We start from the raw sequence: 19,272 nt of genomic DNA, 5'->3' as shown, positions 1-19,272 counted from the left end.
ACTCCTTACCCAGTGCTTGTGGCTAGAATTTTATTAAAGGCTATTAAGAGAGTAATACAATTATCTGGAATAAGTCCTGAAAAAATATACACATTCTATACTAATCCACAAATTAATGTATGCTGTGAGACCATCCCAGAATGGCAAATTTTATTGGCCACCGCTCCAAATTTTGCACATGGATCTCCATTAAAGATAACCCAGCTACTACATAATTGGTGATGGATTTTTGAAGAAAAGGTTTTTAAGGTTCCTCTTAAAGGATCAACAATCTTTACAGACGTCTCCAAAGAAAATATTTGTGCTGTATACTCTCATGATTTAACCATAAAGAGAGTAGTCAGAACTCCTTTTCAGTCCACTCAGCAGAATGAATTATTTGCTATCATGCTAGCTCTTATTATCCAGGAGACATTAATATAATTACTGATTCAGCATATTCAGTAAGTGTCGTACAAAGAATTGCCACAGCCCAAATAAAAATTGCAGCCTCTAATATTTATCAGCTCTGTAAAGAACTTCAAGAGTAAGTAAGAAAGCATCCAGGCAAGATTTATATCTTGCATGTCCACTCACATAGTGGACTTCCAGGTCCTATTTTTGATGGAAATTCAAAGGCAGATAGCCTTTTAACTATGTTAGCCAGTACTCCTTTATTTCAGGAAGCCCAAGAATTTCATTCTAAATATCTTCAGGCTGCTCGAGGTTTACATTTACAATTTGGAATAACAAGAAAGGAAGGTCACCCTATGTTCTAAATCAAAAAAAAGGGGGAGATGTTAGGTTCTTACTAAGTGCTAAGTCGGTACTTAACAATTCTCTAGTCCACACCTTTTGGTTCCAGCCTTTAAGGGGAGTTTTACCCCTTTGAACTTCTGGAGAGGAGCTTACATGTTTAAAAGGAACAAGTTCATTGGTAGAAGTAATTTTCCCACAAGCCCTTTTGTTCTCACACGCCCATTCTCTGGGAGGAAAAAAGAAGACACCATTGAGCAAGGAATGAGTCTACTCTAGGACAGAGTCTGGCCGGGAGATTGAGTTGAGACAGCAGATCTCCTCCCAGAGAGCGATCGGCAGTTTCTGAAGACAACAGAACATTACAATAAAAGATAAAAAAGCACAAGAGGAACAGATTGAGGAATTAAGGCAAACATATTGCCAAGAAAATGAGGCTCAAGAAAGAACAGAGGAAGAAAAGGATATACAAGGAAAAGAATCTATGAAAAACTAGAACTGGGTCTATGGAATTGGAAGAGTAAAGGGAATTTTTCCTTTAAGTAGATGGCAATCCTGAATCACAGGAATAAAGAGAAGTAGGAATCTGCTAGTCATAATGTAGGGAGATCACCAACTGGGGAGAAACCTGTAAGAATAAGTTAGCTACAAGGTTTCAACTAAAATGGTGATATGAAAGAATTTCTACTAGTAGTATTTCCCAGGAGAAGTCCCCTCACTGACTTCAGTGGGGACAGAAGGGATAGTATGGAGGCAAATAGTGGCAAGAAGAGTTCTGAACATGAAGAAAAAAGTCCTGATGTTCTCTTCTACTTCTCTTCTTCTTTCTCATATCCTAATTTGTATTTCTATGTCATCAACAACCAGAAAACAAGTATTTAATGTTTGTTAAAATGAACTACAGTAAGATTTTAGCTTAAGAGTTTTAGAAAAAAATGGAAAATACTTTCCTTAAAATTAAATAGATTTCCAGCTCTTTAAATCTGAAAAGAATAGGACAATAGGCTTATTGAGTTCTGGTTTCAGAGCCAATTAAGTTAAACTAAAAAAAAAAAAAAAAAAAAAAAAAAAGTAATAAAAAATCATCTCCTCTTGTAGCCACATTTCACTTTTTAGCAAAAATAGTATTTTCTACCTTGATCATTGTAACTAGTTTTCAAAAAAGCATTTTTTCAGAGACATGGAGAAGTAACAAAAACCTTTTCAATAGATGAGTAACGGCTCCACCATTCGCATTAGGAACAACAGCAATGGAGATCAAAAAATACTGTAACTCAGATTCACCAGGGTGACAGTTGAGAAATGATAGGGTAACAGAGTAAGAGAACACATCAGCATTCTGAAATGAAGAAGTTTCATTTACTTCATTTATAGAGTCTCCATGTCTCCATGTAATAGCTACATCACTGAAATAAGGAAAGGGGATAATATTTACTTTAGGAATTATGTTTGTTTTTTCTAAAATTCAAATTAATTTATATAGTGATATCTTGTATCTTTATGCTCAGCTCAATATGCCATGGGTAATTTTGTTGGGTATTCCTACCACCAGTGTATATCAAAACACCTTAGCAACTAATTATGTGATTTTCAAAAAAAAATTTTAAATTCAGAACAATGCAGCCAACTTCATAATAAGTCTTGAGGCAAGTCCTTAATCAAATAATAAATAGTCCAATATCAGGCCTGCCAGAATTTGCACTCTTCTGATATAACTGACCAGAGCTCAGAGGCACCTTCAGGCCAGAGAGACAAGACTTTTGTGAACAGTTTTTGTGTACAAAAAGTCATGATCCTCAATCATTAATGTGTAACAAACCAAACCAAGAATTCCTGAAAACTTACAAACAAAAAGGCAATGTTAAGCAAAATGCCAGCTTGGTATCATGGGTGGCTAGAAAGAGAAGATTGGCAGCCAATCACTGACAATCCAACAAATGGTGAATTCATTCATTTAGCACAATTATGTATTATTATCCAACTAAGAAATTGCCATAATAACAAAATCATGAAGTACTTTCTTCACCTGTGCAGTATTCTGTCCATGTTCAGTAGATGTAGACCACACCTGTGAACCTTCGGCTTTGGAATCCATCCCACTGCTTTTTTGGAGACTCCAGGACAGCTGGTTCCTAGAGTGACATTAGGCAGAAAAGCCTCATTTGATTGCCATATATTTAAATCACAGAAGATCCAGTGACGTGCCTTTAATATACCTAGAAAGAGAAAAAGAAATTAATACCAAATAGATTAATAAATCTCAATTAATTATATCTTTGTAGAAAAATAGGAGGGAAGGAAGGAAGGAGGGAAGGAGGGAAGGAAGGAGGGAAGGAAGGAGAGAAGGAAGGAGAGAAGGAAGGAAGGAAGGGAGGGAGACAGGGAGGGAAAGAGGGAGGGAGGGAGGGAGAGAGAGAGGAAGAGAGAGAGGGAGGGAGGGAGAAAGGAAGGAAGGAAAGGAGGGAGGGAGGGAGGAAGTTTCATTTACAGAGTATATCTAAGAATAGAGATTAAAAAAAAAAGAAAAGAAAAGAAAAGAAAAACGTTTAAATCATCTGGACCTGACTGACCTCCCTTCCCTTTACCTAAAGTATGTAGTAGAATAGAGAAAATCAAAAAATGAGGACAAATATGAGGAAGGTCTGAAATTTGCTGAATATCAATTTGGGGGAGGTTACTGTAAAATCTGTTTCACCATCTGTTGGAAGAATATTTCATTTCTTTTTTTTTTTTTTTCCTGAGGCTGGGGTTAAGTGACTTGCCCAGGGTCACACAGCTAGGAAGTGTTAAGTGTCTAAGACCTCATTTGAACTCCGGTCCTCCTGAATTCAAGGCTGGTGCTCTATCCGCTGCGCCACCTAGCTGCCCCGAATATTTCATTTCTAACTCAATCAAAAACATTTCTAAAAATCCAGATATATGAGATCTATGATCTTTTCTAGGGTATACAAATTGATTTTGTTCCAGTTATTGATTCCTTCCTTTTGACAAATAAGGAAGTTAAACATATACATTTTCATTTTTAAGTCATTCTTCTTCCTTTTTAATGATGATGAAATATTGAAACCTGTAAATACATCTGGTAATTTACTGACTTGAGTTCCAGGTTTCTCTATTCAATATACCTGCCTTGACCCTATCCATTATGACCAAAAAACAGTACTATTCTAATTTGATCACCAAGTTTAGTCATCAGACAGCTGAAAATTTAGCACTATAAACTTCCACCCTCTAAGGACAAAGTCCTAGCACTAAAAGATATTTAGAATTATGTGTCATAGACTTTGAAGGAAATTTTCCAAAATAGAATTTTTTTAGGTAATCCATTTCCCCATACCATATATCAAACTCTTTACATACCAATGTCTTTCAGCACTAAAGAAGCTTTAAGAAAAAAAAATTCATAACTCCATTACACATATCTTTATGATACAAGATTAAGTCAACAAAAGGAAACTCTCAAAATTATTTTATTGTATTAAAATTTTGTTTTAATACTGCTTTCAGCAATTTAATTTAAACTAGGGCATAAAGTCATCTGATTTCAAGAATTATTTCCAACCTGTTTTTTCTTTATTTTTTTTCTCTTTATCCAGAATACCTTGAATGCAGAAGGTAGTTTAATAAATGCTGGATGACATAAAATATAAACTAGTTTAAAATTGAAAGCTCAAAAATTTTAATACTTTCCAAATTCTCTTTTAACTGAGATTCTCAATATGACTTTAGGAAATCTCTTGACCCACAAACTATAGATTTACTTTCAATACCTTCCCAATTTTGAAAATCTAATGTCATGTTGATGAAGTCCAAGAGTTCCTTTGATATCTTGAGGAACAGAGCTAACTTTTTAAAGCAAGTATGAATAATTTTAATTTATATGAAATATAAATCAGTCATACTGGAATTAATATGAGAATTGGGATGCTTTTAATAATGGAGGCAAATCCTTTCTAATTCCTTTAATTCTTTAACATTAATTATTTCCATGAGAAATAAGATCACATTTCAACAAACATTTATTAAGCAGCAAACTTGCAGTAGAAATCATATTGAACTTTGAAGTTAGGTGAGCTGGGTTCATATCTTGACTCTGTCATAGCTCTATCAGCTGTGGAACCCTGACATTTAACCTATTTTTTCATCTGCAAAAAAAGGATAATACTTGTATTATCTACTTTACTGTGTCAATATGAGAAAAATATTTGGAAATTACAAAGCACTCTTGAAATGTGAAGTAGAGGGCAAAAGTAATAAAATATTTAAACAGTATCAAATATGATTAATAAAGTACTTTATATACAGTTGGTACTTAATCCAATACCTATTGAATTAAAACTAAACTGAAGATATGGGTTCCTGTGAAGGTTAAAATCTGGTTGAATACAAAATTTACATCACATAAAAAAATAACATAATGAATAAGTAAGTACTCATTAACCATATAATTATGAACTGTTCATAATAAACCAGCTGCACATTAAAAGTAAGGTATGAAATAGAGAAATAAGTTTTCTAAAGGAGTATGACTCCATCATCATGGAGATTGACCAGTAGAGTCTAAACTGAAGGATTCTCTGTATATGGTGAAGTCTTCTAGAAAAGCTCCTGTTTATAGATTATCCTATACTGACTCTACCCTTGGAATATTACAGAGCCATGGAATATTATTGTTCTGTAAGAAATGACCAACAGGATGATTTCAGAAAGGCCTGGAGAGACTTTCATGAACTGATGCTGAGTGAAATGAGCAAGACCAGGAGATCATTATATACTTCAATAATAATACTATATGATGATCAATTCTGATGGATGTGGCCCTCTCCAACAATGAGATGACCAATGAGATCAGTTACAATAGAGCAGCAATGAACTGAACCAGCTACATACATCCAGTGAAAGAACTCTGGGAGATGTTATGAACCACTACATAGAATTCCCAATCCCTCTAATTTTATCCACCTGCATTTTGGATTTCCTTCACAGGCTAATTGTACACTATTTCAAAGTCTAATTCTTTTTGTTCAGCAAAACAACTGTCTGGACATGTATACATATATTGTATTTAATTTATACTTTAACATATTTAACATGTATTGGTCAACCTGCCAACGGCGGGGGGAACGAGAGGGGGGGGGGAGAAGGAGGGGAAAAATTGGAACAAAAGGTTTGGCAATTGTCAACGTTGTAAAATTACCCATACAAATATCTGGTAAATAAAAACTATTAAAAAAAAAAGAATATTACAGAGCCTTCTGAATGGGAACCATTCAAAAAGAGATTAGCCAAACCACCCATACAGAAAAAAAAAACCAAAAAGGCTGAATGAAGACTGTCTATCAGAGATTTGCCCTATCCATGTATCTTGAAAACATATTGAGTGAGCTCACAGAGAGCTCAGACCACACTTAAGAGAAGACTGACTTTAATTTTAGAAAACTACACCATAAATTTAATGACTTCAAACACCTCCCTAAAACAAAGGGTCATATTTTTAACAACAATATTCCTTCAATGATGTTTTATGGCTGCTAGTCAAAGAGAATCACCGTGTCCTTGGATTTAAGGATCATCCAAAGGACAATGGGAAAACACAAAATGGGCAATAGTCTATTATGCATAGCAGAAAGAGAAGAGCAGGGGAGCTTTGTCACCAGAGCAGAACTAGGGGAATATTGTACACAGTAATACCAATATTCTGTGTTAATCAACTGCAAATGACATAGCTATTCTCAGCAACACCATGATACAAGGCAATTCCAGAAGACTCATGATGAAAAATGCTATCCCACTTCCAGAAGAAGAACTGGTGGAACCTGAACGCAAATGAAAGCATAGTACTTTTCATGTTCTCTACTTTTTTCATATTGTTTTTATCTGTGTTTGCTTTCACAACATGACTAAGATGGAAATGTTTTGCATGATTGCATATGCATAACCTATATCAAATTGCATGTCATCTCAGGATGGAGGGAGAGAAAAAAAAATTTTTTTTAATGTTAAAATGAGATGATTTAAGACAATTTCAGGAGACAGCATAAAGTGCCAGCCACAACCAGAGAGAGAACTATGAAGACTGAATGTGGTTCAAACCTTTTATTTGCACTTTTTTGTTACTGTTTGTTTGCTTGCTTGTTTTTTTATCCTTTCTTGTGTTTTTCCCTTTTGTCTGATTTTTCTTGTGCACATGATAAATATATGTCTAGAAGAATTGCACATGTTTAACCTATATCAAATTGCTTGCTTTCTGGGGGAAGAGGAGGAGAAAAATTTGGAACACAAAGTTTTGCAAGGGTGAATGCTGAAAACTATCTTTGCATATATTTGGAAAAATAAAATATTATTTAAAAAAGAGAGAGAAAGAGAGAGAATCAAAGTCTAAAGAAAAAATTACAAGGTCATGAAAGTTTATATTTGGTGTCCTCTTCTCTTCTTCCCCAGCCCCAAGGCCTTTGTGATGTCCTTTAATCAAAGCTCCTCGGTATTCTACCACCCAGACCTGCCTTTCATATCAGTGAACTCATGTTCTAAAATTATCCTTCTTTCTTCTCCCTCCTCCCCTTCACAAAAATAAGTCCTATACTCTTAGTGAAATTATCTTAATTGTAGAGTAAGAAGAATGAAATCTGATTAAAGTAATTCACACAAAGATATGAATGACTGATTAAAAGAAGGTTAGGATCTTTGGCCTTGTAAAAGATGAGCTTGAGTAGAATTTTTAAGGAAAATGAATGAAATTTTATTAAACCTGTACCATATGTCAGCAATAATGCTAACATGGATACAAAAAGGGCAATCCCTGCCCTCAAGGGGTTTACATTCTTTTTTTTAAAAAAGGCAACTTATTACAAGGAATATGTCCAATTAGAGATGGGGGACTAAAATTCTACATGTTTTCCTGCAAAGGATAAAACAAAACAGAAATTACTCTAATATATATATATATATTTTTTTTTTTTTAATTTTTTTTTCCTGAGGCAATTGGGGTTAAGTGACTTGCCCAGGGTCACACAGCTAGAAAGTGTCTGAGGTCATATTTGAAGCCAGGTCCTCCTGACCTCAGGGCTCCTGCTCCATCCACTGTGCCACCTAGCTGTCCCTCTAACATATTTTTTTTAATTATTTTTTTTTTTATTCATTTTTCCAAATTATCCCCTCCCTCCCTCCACTCCCTCCCCCGATGGCAGGTAATCCCATACATTTTACATGTGTTACAATATAACCTAGATACAATATATGTGTGTAAATACCATTTTCTTGTTGCACATTAATTATTAGCTTCCGAAGGTATAAGTAACCTGGGTAGATAGACAGTAGTGCTAACAATTTACATTCGCTTCCCAGTGTTCCTTCTCTGGGTGTAGTTGTTTCTGTCCATCATTGATCAACTGGAAGTGAGTTGGATCTTCTTTATGTTGAAGATTTCCACTTCCATCAGAATACATCCTCATACAGTATTGTTGTTGAAGTGTACAGTGATCTTCTGGTTCTATTCATTTCACTCAGCAACAGTTGATGTAAGTCTCTCCAGGCCTCTCTGTATTCCTCCTGCTGGTCATTTCTTACAGAGCAATAATATTCCATAACCTTCATATACATAATTTACCCAACCATTCTCCAATTGACCTCTAACATATTTTAACATATTTAATATATTGGATTGCTTGCCATCTGGGGAGGAGGTGGGGAAAAGGAGGGGAAATTTTAGAACACAAGGTTTTATAAAGGTCAATGTTGAAAAATTGTCCTTGCATATGTTTTGAAAATAAAAAGCTTTAATTAAAAAAATGGATGGGAAGAAGAGAATTTATATGCATATATGCATCAATAAAAAAAAACAGAAATCACTATACTTGCAAAGGGCAGGGAAGTACATAAAGATTCAAAAGATCACACACAACATGGGGATACTAAAGTAGTATTGCCTTTCTAAACTGTCAGCCTACTTTTTTATGCTGGTTCCTCCTCAGATAGCCCTCAACTGCTCCTATCAACTACTTGTCAACTTTCTGCCTTAAAAAGAATCAGCATTACCCCAAGCAGCCATGTTGATTGCCAATGAATGCTTGCCTGTTTCTTTTACCCAGCCGCACAGACACCACACAATCTTCATTATAGAAAACTGGTACACAATATGCTTAATCTGCAGAAAAGCCTACCCTTAGAAGCCAATATTTTCTTACTGTCTTTGATTTCACAATCCCTTTGTTTTATCTCTCCTGCATATGCTTCTAGGCCGACAGTAGCATCTGTAGGTGACTATTATCCAACTGATAGCATTCAAACATTGCTGACCCATATCCTAATATAACCAGAATAAGGAAGTAGATATTAAAACAGAATTGTCTACAGTAGAGCTCAGGCCTTTATGTGCCAAAAATAAAGGAAAAAAAAAAAAAAAAAAAAATGGGGAAGAGGAAGAAATGAGAACTCAGTAAAAAGATATAAACACAAATACCAATTTGGATACAGGAAAGTCCTCTCAGTGAAATGTAGCAGTATGCATTATTGCCCAGTATGATAATTCACAGGATACTTAAGAAATTAGAGCAGAACCAGCCCCAGGATGGTAAATTAGCTATTTTGTGCATGGAGGTCCTGAAATAAAAATCACTTCCATGAGACCTTGATCAAGAAATACCCTGGAAATGAAGTTGTGGTTATAGAGTAAGCTATATTTAAAAATAAAAAGAACAATAAGGAAAGCTTCATAGGAGTACTAGATTTACAATTTAAAGGCCTGCATTTGCTATGATCTCGGACCAATCATTTCATCTCTTTGGGCACATTTCCTCATCTCTAAGTGGCTGGACACACATGATATCTAAGGCCTGTGAGCCCTTAAGACCTAAATAAGGAAGAAAATTTCATTCATTCCCCCACTTTTCCTCAGAGCAGAGCCTGAAAGTCATTCTGTGCCAAGTGCCTCTAGAGGCCCTAGGGAAGCCACAAAGCTAACAGAAAAGGAATGATGGCCTCTCTTCTTCCTCTCCTCCCTGAGAAATATTGGAAGTAACAATCGAGAGGAAGAAAAGTGAAAATCTATGTCAAGACAGATACCTCCCTCACACCCTAACACTCAGGTAGGTGACTTCCAGGCACCTTAACAACAATAATACTATCTTATATTCTCACAGCGTTTTTTAATTCAAAAGGCACTATTGGAGCAGCTGGGTAGCACATTGGATAGCATCCTAGTCATGGAGTCAGGAAGAACTGAGTTTAAATGTGACCTTAGAGGCTTTTTTTGGGAGGTGACCCTGGGCACGTCACTTCACCTCAACTGTCTCAAAACAAAACAAAAAAACACTTTCACATACCTTATTTCATTTTAAAGATTAAAGTAGAGAAGTGTTATTTACATTGTTCAGAAAAGAAAAAAAAAAAAAAAAAAAGTTGAGTCTCAGAAAAGTGAAATGAACTTTCTCAAAATTGAAGAACCCAAATCCAGGATTTTCTGATTCCCACTGCTTGTGTTATGTCATGCTGCCTTCACAGAGATAACTAACAAATAAACCAACCACTCAGAAACTTTCTTCTAAATATTAAACAGGAGACTCTGATGGTCTGTCGGAACAGTATGATCAAATGGAAATAGTTCTAGATTTGGCAGCCAAAGGCTTAGGTTCAAATCCTAACTCTGCTAGTTAGAGTAGGCAGGACTTTACTATATAAATCACTTAATTCCTCTGGGCCTCAATTTCTGTAAAATAAGGGTATTTGCCTAAATGCCTTTAAGGTCTCTTATCTATAATTCTATATTACAACATGATCCAAGCATGAATCAATAAATGACAAAAAGCAACAAGAGATGCCAGTCTCAATGTAAAGGATTTGGTATCAGTCACATCTGCATTATAAATTATGTTTAAATTAAATTTTCATATCACAGACTCACCTCCTTTTAAAAAAACATTTTATTGCTGCATTTATTTTGATAGAACAGTCATTGCTGGAAATATTCTCTCCCACCCATCCACCCGCCCACAAACTGAACCCAAATATTACAAAAAGCAGTGGTTGCTTGAGAACAGCTATGGTTTCCTCTGACTATGTAGCAAGCATTCTGCCCTAGGAACACCCCTTTTCTTTACTAAAGGGGGAAAGGATAATCGATTTCTTTTCTGGAACCACTAATGGTTTTTCAATGACTAATTTTACTCAAAATCCCTATATGTAACTTAAGCCTCTTATTTCATTCTTATATCTTGTCAAAGTTTAGTAACAAAAATACAATCATTCTAAACAGAAAGATATTTCTGCCTTAGTATGGGACCTATAACATGATATGCTGAATTACTCATTTGAGTATGAATTAGAATGCAAAACTACTATACCTGAGTTTTGGCACCTTCCCCAAGACTTCCATGGTCATAAATTAGACTCTTAATTGCAGTCCCCCATCTCATAAATCTGAATGAACCCCTATAAGATCTAGAAGAAACCTTAAAGATAAGCTAGGTTAAACTTTCATTTTGTAAACTTGGAAACTGAGGCATAAAGTATTTCAGAAATTTTTCAAGGGCCCTGATATTTAATACATGACAGAACCAGGATTGAACCTAAATACTCTTAACTCCAAATCCAAGTGTTCTCAATGGCACCACACTGCCTCCCAAGATACCAAAATAATATATAATACATAGTACATAGTATACAGTAAGACAGTCTTTGCAGTACACAGAAAAAATACAATACACTCAAAGCCAAACTGGGAAAAAGATAAGGGTGCCCTGCCCAAAATGACACGATGGATAACTATGCTTCTCCACATGCTGAGCACTACAAACAGCATCAGATAGAGCGATTCTCTTGGGTTTACTCTGGCATCAGACTCCTATTTTATCTCACCCTGAAGATGAAAGGCAGTATAGTTACAAGGTGACAAGAACACTCAACTTGGAGTCAATAAATATATCAGGCTCAAATACAAGCGTGGAAACTTATTATTTGACAATGGCTAACTAGTTAATTTCTCAGTCTCATTTTTTCAATACATACAATAATTATACAGCGATATTTTGCGTAAAACCCTCTGTGAGTTTAAAATAGTATAAAATATGACCTATTGTCACTTTGTTAATAGAGATTTTAATTAATAAATTTTAATTTTTAGGGGCAGCTAGGTGGTGCAGTGGATAGAGCACCAGCCCTGAAGTCAGGAAGAAGTTCAAATGTCAGGAGTTCAAATGTGGCCTCAGACACTTAACATTTTCTAGCTGTGTGACCCTGGGCAAGTCACTTAACCCCAGCCTCAGAAAAAATAAATAAATAAATTTTAATTTTTAACAAATATATAAAATGTGCAAAAACTTAGTGATTCTTCATGTTTTTATACTTCTGTATTAATACTTTTACTGAGTGCCTATAATGTATACAAGTCCTGTCCTAGATCACAGATAAATAAAATATAGGTGCTACCTTCATATAATTTACAATGCCATGGAACCCTGGGAGAAAATCAGTGTGAAGAAAAAGGAGATATCTTTTGAATAAGATCAGTTAGTACTATGAAGAATTGAACAGAAATGTTTATATAACAGCCTGGTGTTTAATTTAAAAATAACACTCATCTATCATATTTGCAGAGTGTTTCAAAGCACTGCTTTAATGCAGGATGCTTCCAGGTTTTGTAGATAGTTAAACAAGCTACGTAAAACAATATGCAATAATCCAAAGCAACTATGATGTCATCATTGTGGGAATCTCCAGGTTGAGAAATTCCTTTACCACCATTTATGACCTAATAAAGACATCCTACAATTATCGGAAGGAACACAGATGTTGAAAGACTTGCTAAGGGTCACAAAGTTACCAAATGTAAAAATTAGGATTTAAATCCATCTTCTTAACTCCAATCTAAGGGCTCTATCCACTATCCCACTATACCTCTTTATAAAAATGAAAACATATTTAATGGAATATAGTTGAAGCTTATTTTAATTGAGCTATTCATAGAAGTAAACAGTCAGTGGAACTTCTTCCCACTCACTTGAATTTAGTTTATCTTTCTCTCTGTCTCTCTCCATCTGTCTCCCTCTCTGTCTGTCTCTGTCTCTCTGTTTCTATCTCTGTCTCTATGTCTCTGTGTATGTCTCTCTGTCTCTGTCTAACTGTCTCTCTATCTCTGTCTCTCTGTCTCTGTGTGTGTCTTTCCCACACACACGTACGTGTGCGCGCATACACTCACACACACAAGAAAAAAAGGTTACCACAAAAAAAAAAAATCTATGTGGGATTATGAGTAAAGGCAATTACCAAATGGTGTCTAATTAAAGGGTCTGTACTCTCTCTCCCTCTAGTCCTTATGAAGGATGAAACAAGCCAATTCTCCAATAGATTAATGATCAAAGGATAAGAACAGAAAATTCAAGACATTCAAGCTATCAACAATTATATTTTTAAAATGCTCCAAATCACTAATAACCAAAAATTCAAATTAAAACAATACTAAACTTTTTACCTTACAATCATCAGATTGACAAACATGATTTTTTTTAAAAATGAAAGAAAGAAAAGCTGCAATTGTTGGGATAGCTGTGAGACTACCCACACACTCAAAAACACAGTGGGGGAAAAATGTTTCTATATGTAACTAGGGAAAATACAAATTTAAAAAAAAAATACCACAATGGATTTAGGAAGTGTCCAACCATTCTGGAAAGCAATTGAGAATTATATATATATTTTTTAAAAATCACCAATCTGTGGATGCCTTTTGTCTCAGAGATACTATTGATAGCTATATAGCCTGAAGAAATCAAAAGAGAAAAAGAAAGGACGACCCATATGTATAAAACTACTTACAGTAACTTTTTTTGTAACAAAGTGAAAATAAAATGGGTATCATCAATTGAACAAATTAGGCTATATGAGTATAATGAAATAGTATTGTGCTTTAAAGAAATGATGAAATGGATGGATTTAGATAAACCTGGGAGAATACATATGAACTGATGAAGAGTGAAGTGAAGAGAATAACATGCAATGACTACAATGATATTCAAAGAAAACAATTTTAAGAAACAGGAAGGAAGGAAGGAAGGAAGGAAGGAAGGAAGGAAGGAAGGAAGGGAGGGAGGGAGGGAGGGAGGGAGGGAGGGAGGGAGGGAGGGAGGAAGGGAGGGAGGGAGGGAGGGAGGGAGGGAGGGAGGGAGGGAGGGAGGGAGGGAGGGAGGGAAATAATAAAATGATCAATTATGACACCGAGAAAACCAATTAAGTATATTCTTACAGATGGAATAGAGAAATCAAATAAGATAAATTTTCAGAGAAGATCAATATGTAGGTTCACTTTACTTGACTATCATTAGTTACAAGAAAAGGCTTCTATTTGGTGGAGTTGGGAAAAGGAATCAGTGAGAAGTCATAGTAATACAAAAAATAAAAGAGAAGAACATGAATAAAACATTTTTTTAATGCAGAGACACTAGAAAAAGGAAGATATCAACAGAGTAGTTTTATTATACTAAACCTGATAAGTACTTCAAAAAAAATCTTTTAGAACAGAATCTGTTCACAGTGTCATATGCCATGTTCTTTTTTCTATTCTTTTCGTATAATCAAATGTTTATGCTTGCTAATCTTTGGACATCCAATGAAGGTTTTATTTTGGATGGTCTAAGTGTTAGAAAGTTCGCTTCAATAAAATATAGAGGTTGTAAATAACTAAGTATTTTGTCAAATTGAGTTCTAAAACTTCCTAAGAAAATTGCCCATACTTATCTGTCCATATCTATACATCTATGTATATAAAACAAACACACACACACACACACACACACACACACACACACACACACACACACACACTTTTTTTTTCTAATTTGAGAATCCTAGCTACAGAAAAGGAAAGAAACTGTCAGCCAACACAAAATCCTATCCAAGTGAACACTTGCTGACAAAACAAGAAAATGTGTAACCTCTATTTAAAACTAATGTGATCTGAGTGGGCAGTGATCTGGACAGAATGCTTGTGTAAGGCCTTTGAATGACGGTCACTAAACAGGAGACAAAGGTCACAAATTCTAAAAGCTAAGCTTCTTCTTAAATAAAGCTAACTGGAGAAAAGCATTTACTAAGAAAGAGAATAACAGGGAAAGTTGGCTGGCAGCTGAAGGTAAAAAAGTGATATATTGAAAAGTGACAAAAGACATGAATAAAACTTTTTAAAGAACATCAATGTAATATGAGACCTATATTAGATAACTAGCTGAAAAGTCAAATAAAAACAATGTACAAATATGTATAAAAAAAAATATGTGTGTGTGTGTATATATATATATATATATAAATATATATGTGTGTGTATATATATACATATATATATATATATATATATATATATATATATATATATATATATATATATATATATATATATATATATATGAGAGAGAGAGAGAGAGAGAAAGAAGGAATGTGGTAATCAAGAAGTAATCAAGAGAACTGGGTACAGTGGTACACGACTATAATCTCTGCTTTTAGGGAGGCTAAAACTACTGGATTGCTTGAGTTCGGTAACTCTAAGTTGCAACAGGGCTAAAAAGTCTACCCAAAATCTACACCAAATTCAACCCCTATATGTAGAGTTCCCAACCTCTCCCTGCTAGCCCAAAGCAAGGGGTCACTAGGTTGCCTAAGAAGGAGTGAACAGGGCCAGGTTTAAGATATAACAAGTAAAAGTTTCCATGTTGATCAGCAGTGGTGCCAAGTCATGAGTGTCCCCAGCACTTCTAGACAAGGTGAGATAGAGACCCAGTCTCAAAAATAAAAATAAAAATTTATAAGGAAAAATGTAAATGTCTGAGTTGAAACCCTTGGCAGCAAATGATATGAAGTTTTCATTCCCAATAGAAATGTAAATTTTTTGGAAGAAGAATTTATTTCATTTTTTTCTTTTGGAAATATATTACCTAGCAGTGTCTTGCTCATAGGAAACAATAGTAACAATAGAATTCTGGTACTTAATATAGCTGAACTGGATTAGAAAAATGATAAATGATGAAATTCAAAATATACATATTATATTTTGTAGATGACAAGTACAACATTTGGTAATTATAAGGCAACATAAAAGTTACCTTCATGATTCCATGTTTCCATTCCATTTCATAATTCCAGGTATAGATCAATGGCCCTTTCATTAATATAGGCCACAATCTTTGATCAAGTTCTCGTTCTTGTCCAAGTTTTCCCTTAAATCTTCCATATAGAATCTACCAAAATACCTGCTCCTTGTTATCTCACTAAGAAATACCCATGAACTTATGCCATCTATTCATCACCTCTCCCTTTTTAATATGATCAGCCCAGTTAACTATATGTGCTCTTGGAAATCTTTTTAAAAATATTTCTCTTGCATGGCATTGCACTCATTCTCAAAAGCAAAACTAACTCCAAAATGAAATCTCATTCTGTCTAATTAATGTATCAGTCATGTATTTCTAATGTTTCTTCTTCCATAAGAAAAAGGTAAGACAAGACTATATAAAAGAACTACCCTACCCAAAATATCAAACACTACATCATAAGTTGAAGAGATGATCCTTCCTTTGGAACATCACAAGAACATCTGAATTGAATATCCAAGAAATTATGGAAAAGTCTGTAGTTGTTTTGTCCTTGTTCTTGAAGACCATAACATCAGAAAAGTGATGCCATGACATACAAGTGAACTGGACTTCAATGAGGGAGGCTGGGCAAGGTCACCTGCCTCACTTTCCCTCCTGAGCCATTGGGGTCCAGGAACCAGACAGAGATCAAAAGAACGGGAGGTAACTTTGGATGAAAAAAAAGCAATGAGATATTTGAACACTTGCACAACATCTACTTAGACTGTTATGTACAGATTGATCCAATGAAAAAGCAGTTTTGGGGGAAAAAATTCTAAAATACACACACCTCATATCCTCTGCTTCTCCTGGGACCACTATAAGCCTATTATCTATATATTAGCAACAACAAAGTATTTCTTCAGGTTTCACATCAGAACATGTGAAGTTGTCTTTTTTTTTTTTTTTTTTTTTTTTTTAATAAACATGATTTCCCACAACAAGCATTTCAGAAAACAGAAGTAGAGAAAATACACTGAACTTAGTCCTAAATATTGGACAGGAACTAGCTGAGGAAGTAGCAGTGAGTAATCTGCCACATGATGATTTCAGCAATATTAAGTTCCAAATTCTAGTCATAGAAGAAAAATCTAGAAAATTCTCCATTATTCAACTTCATAAAGAAAAACTATAACAATATAGATATTAGTAAAGAGGTTAAAAAAAAACAAACCCACCAGTATAACCCTTTACGGCAATGATAGGGATTTCATGTCACATACAAATTTATTATAAAATCTTAAGAGTTGAAATGGACTTCAAACATCATCTAGTTGAGCTCCTATTGGAAACAAGAATTCTCTCAATGACACCCCTGAAAAATGAACATCCTGTCTTCACTGGTAGACTACCAAGGTCAAGACAAGTCACTTTCACCTCAAAATATCCCATTCTTTTTTTTAAGGACAACTGTTGGGAAGTTCTTTCTTTTATTGAACTAAAAATTGACTTCCCCAAAGCTTCTACCTACTGATCTAGAGGTCCAAACAAAATACATTTAGTCCCTCTGCTGCAAGTCATCAGAAAGGATTCATTAAATACCTACTATGAACCAGGCACCGCCTTATGCTAAGGACTAGGGATACAAAGACAGGCAAAAACTAGTCCCTGGCCTTGGGAAGCTCCCAAAACAGTCTATTAGGGGAGGAAACAGGCAAACAATTCCATACAAACAAGATACCTACAGGATAAATTGGGATAATCTCAGAGAGACACCATTAATATTAAGCCAGACCGGGCAAGGCTTCTCGTAGAAGACAAGATTTTTGCCAGGAAAGTTAGGAGATGGAGAAGAGAAACTATTTGAGATGGGGAGAGCAAGTGAAAATGGAGAAATGGGAAAGACTGATCTGCTCAAAGAAAGCAAGGAGACGAATATCATTGAATCAGAGCATCACTGGAAGTTCACAAGGTTTATGTGGGAAAGCTTGGAAAGGCAGGAGCTGACCAAGCTCTGAAGGGCTTTGAAATGCCCAAAAGACCATTCTGTATGCTATCCTGAAGACAATAAGAAACCACTGAAAAAGAGGGTGGAGAGTGTTGAGAGGTGGATGAAGGCTGGACTGATGTGGGGAAAGATGATTACAAATTTCAAGCACCAAGACCTGGAGAAGGGGGACACCAAAGACAGGAAAAGAGGTGGACACAAGAGATGTTATGAAGGTAAGATCTGGATGCCTTGGCAAGAGATTGGAAAGGGGAGTGAGGGTGAAGATCTGAGAATGCTACCCAGAAGGTGAAGTTGGGAGCCCAGGAAGATGATAGTGTATGCAATAGGAACAGCTAAACTGCAGCCAGCCCTGGACTCATGACTTCAAATCCAGCCTCAGACCTTCAACACCCCGGGCAAGTCACTTAACTCAGAATGCCTCGGCAGGGGAGGGGGAAAGGAGATTAGTAAAGGTAAAGTTGAATGAAAGTAAGAAAACAATTCAGAGGTTAGGTAAATGTCTATCCCAGGCACCAGGCTCTTTCTAAATATCTAATTTGATCATCACAACCATCCTGAAAGGTAGATGCTCTTATTATTATCCCTGATTATAAAATGGAGATAAATAGTAAGAGGCAAGAGGTTGAGTTACTTGGCTAGGGTCACACAGCTGATAACTATCTGCGACTGGATTTGAACTAAGTCTTCTGAAAGGAAAGATAAAGTTCTCTTCTAGATACATGCAATGTAAGATCTTTCAAATTTTCTTAAGTCTTCTCTAAACTAAACATATCTATCAGCTTTAATGATAACACAAAGACTTCCACTAAAAGATCAAGGGTGAAATCAATGTTGGTCTCTGCCCAAAGGGCTATCAAACTGTGCATAAAGGAGGGAAAGGGACCCACATGTGCAAAAATGTTTGCAGCAGCCCTTTTCTGTAGTGACAAGGAATTGGAAACTGAGTAGATGCTCCTCAGTTGGAGAATGCCTGAATAAGTTATGGTATATGAATGTTATAGAATATTATTGTTCTGTAAGAAATGATCAGGAAGACGATTTTAGAGCGGCCTAGAGACTTACATGAACTGATGCTAAGCGAAGTGAGTAGAGCAGAGAGCATTGTATATAGTAACAACAAGATTATGTAATGATCAACTTTATGGACTTGCCTCTTTTCTTTTTCTTTTCTTTTTTTTTAATTATAGTTTTTATTTACCAGATATATGCATGGGTAATTTTACAGCATTTACAATTGCCAAAAGTTTTGCTCCAATTTTTCCCCTCCTTCCCCCCACCCCCTCCCCCAGATGGCAGGTTGACCAATACATGTTAAATATGTTAAAGTATAAATTAAATACAATATATGTATACATATCTTGGCCCTTTTCAACAATGAGATGATTCAGGCCAGTTCCAATAGACTTGTGATGGAGAGAGCCATCTGCACCCAGAGAGAGAAATGTGGGGACTGAGTGTGGATCACAACATAGC

General features: G+C 35.4%; 1 protein-coding gene across 2 annotated transcripts in view; it reads right to left on the bottom strand.

Annotated features, from left to right (window-relative positions):
* PRDM10 (PR/SET domain 10) overlaps positions 1–19,272 on the bottom strand; it is a 138,646-nt gene that overhangs the window by 88,844 nt on the left and 30,530 nt on the right. For both annotated transcript variants that reach the window (XM_074303799.1, XM_074303800.1), the window contains exon 2: positions 2,762–2,951. In XM_074303799.1, the coding sequence (XP_074159900.1) occupies positions 2,762–2,830 (69 nt within the window). In that variant the 5' untranslated portion in view covers positions 2,831–2,951. The remainder of the gene's footprint in view (positions 1–2,761; positions 2,952–19,272) is intronic.

The sequence above is a fragment of the Sminthopsis crassicaudata genome, chromosome 3 (assembly GCF_048593235.1).
Source record: "Sminthopsis crassicaudata isolate SCR6 chromosome 3, ASM4859323v1, whole genome shotgun sequence".
NCBI classification, from domain to species: domain Eukaryota; kingdom Metazoa; phylum Chordata; class Mammalia; order Dasyuromorphia; family Dasyuridae; genus Sminthopsis; species Sminthopsis crassicaudata.
This window is presented reverse-complemented; position numbering and strand designations above follow the sequence as displayed.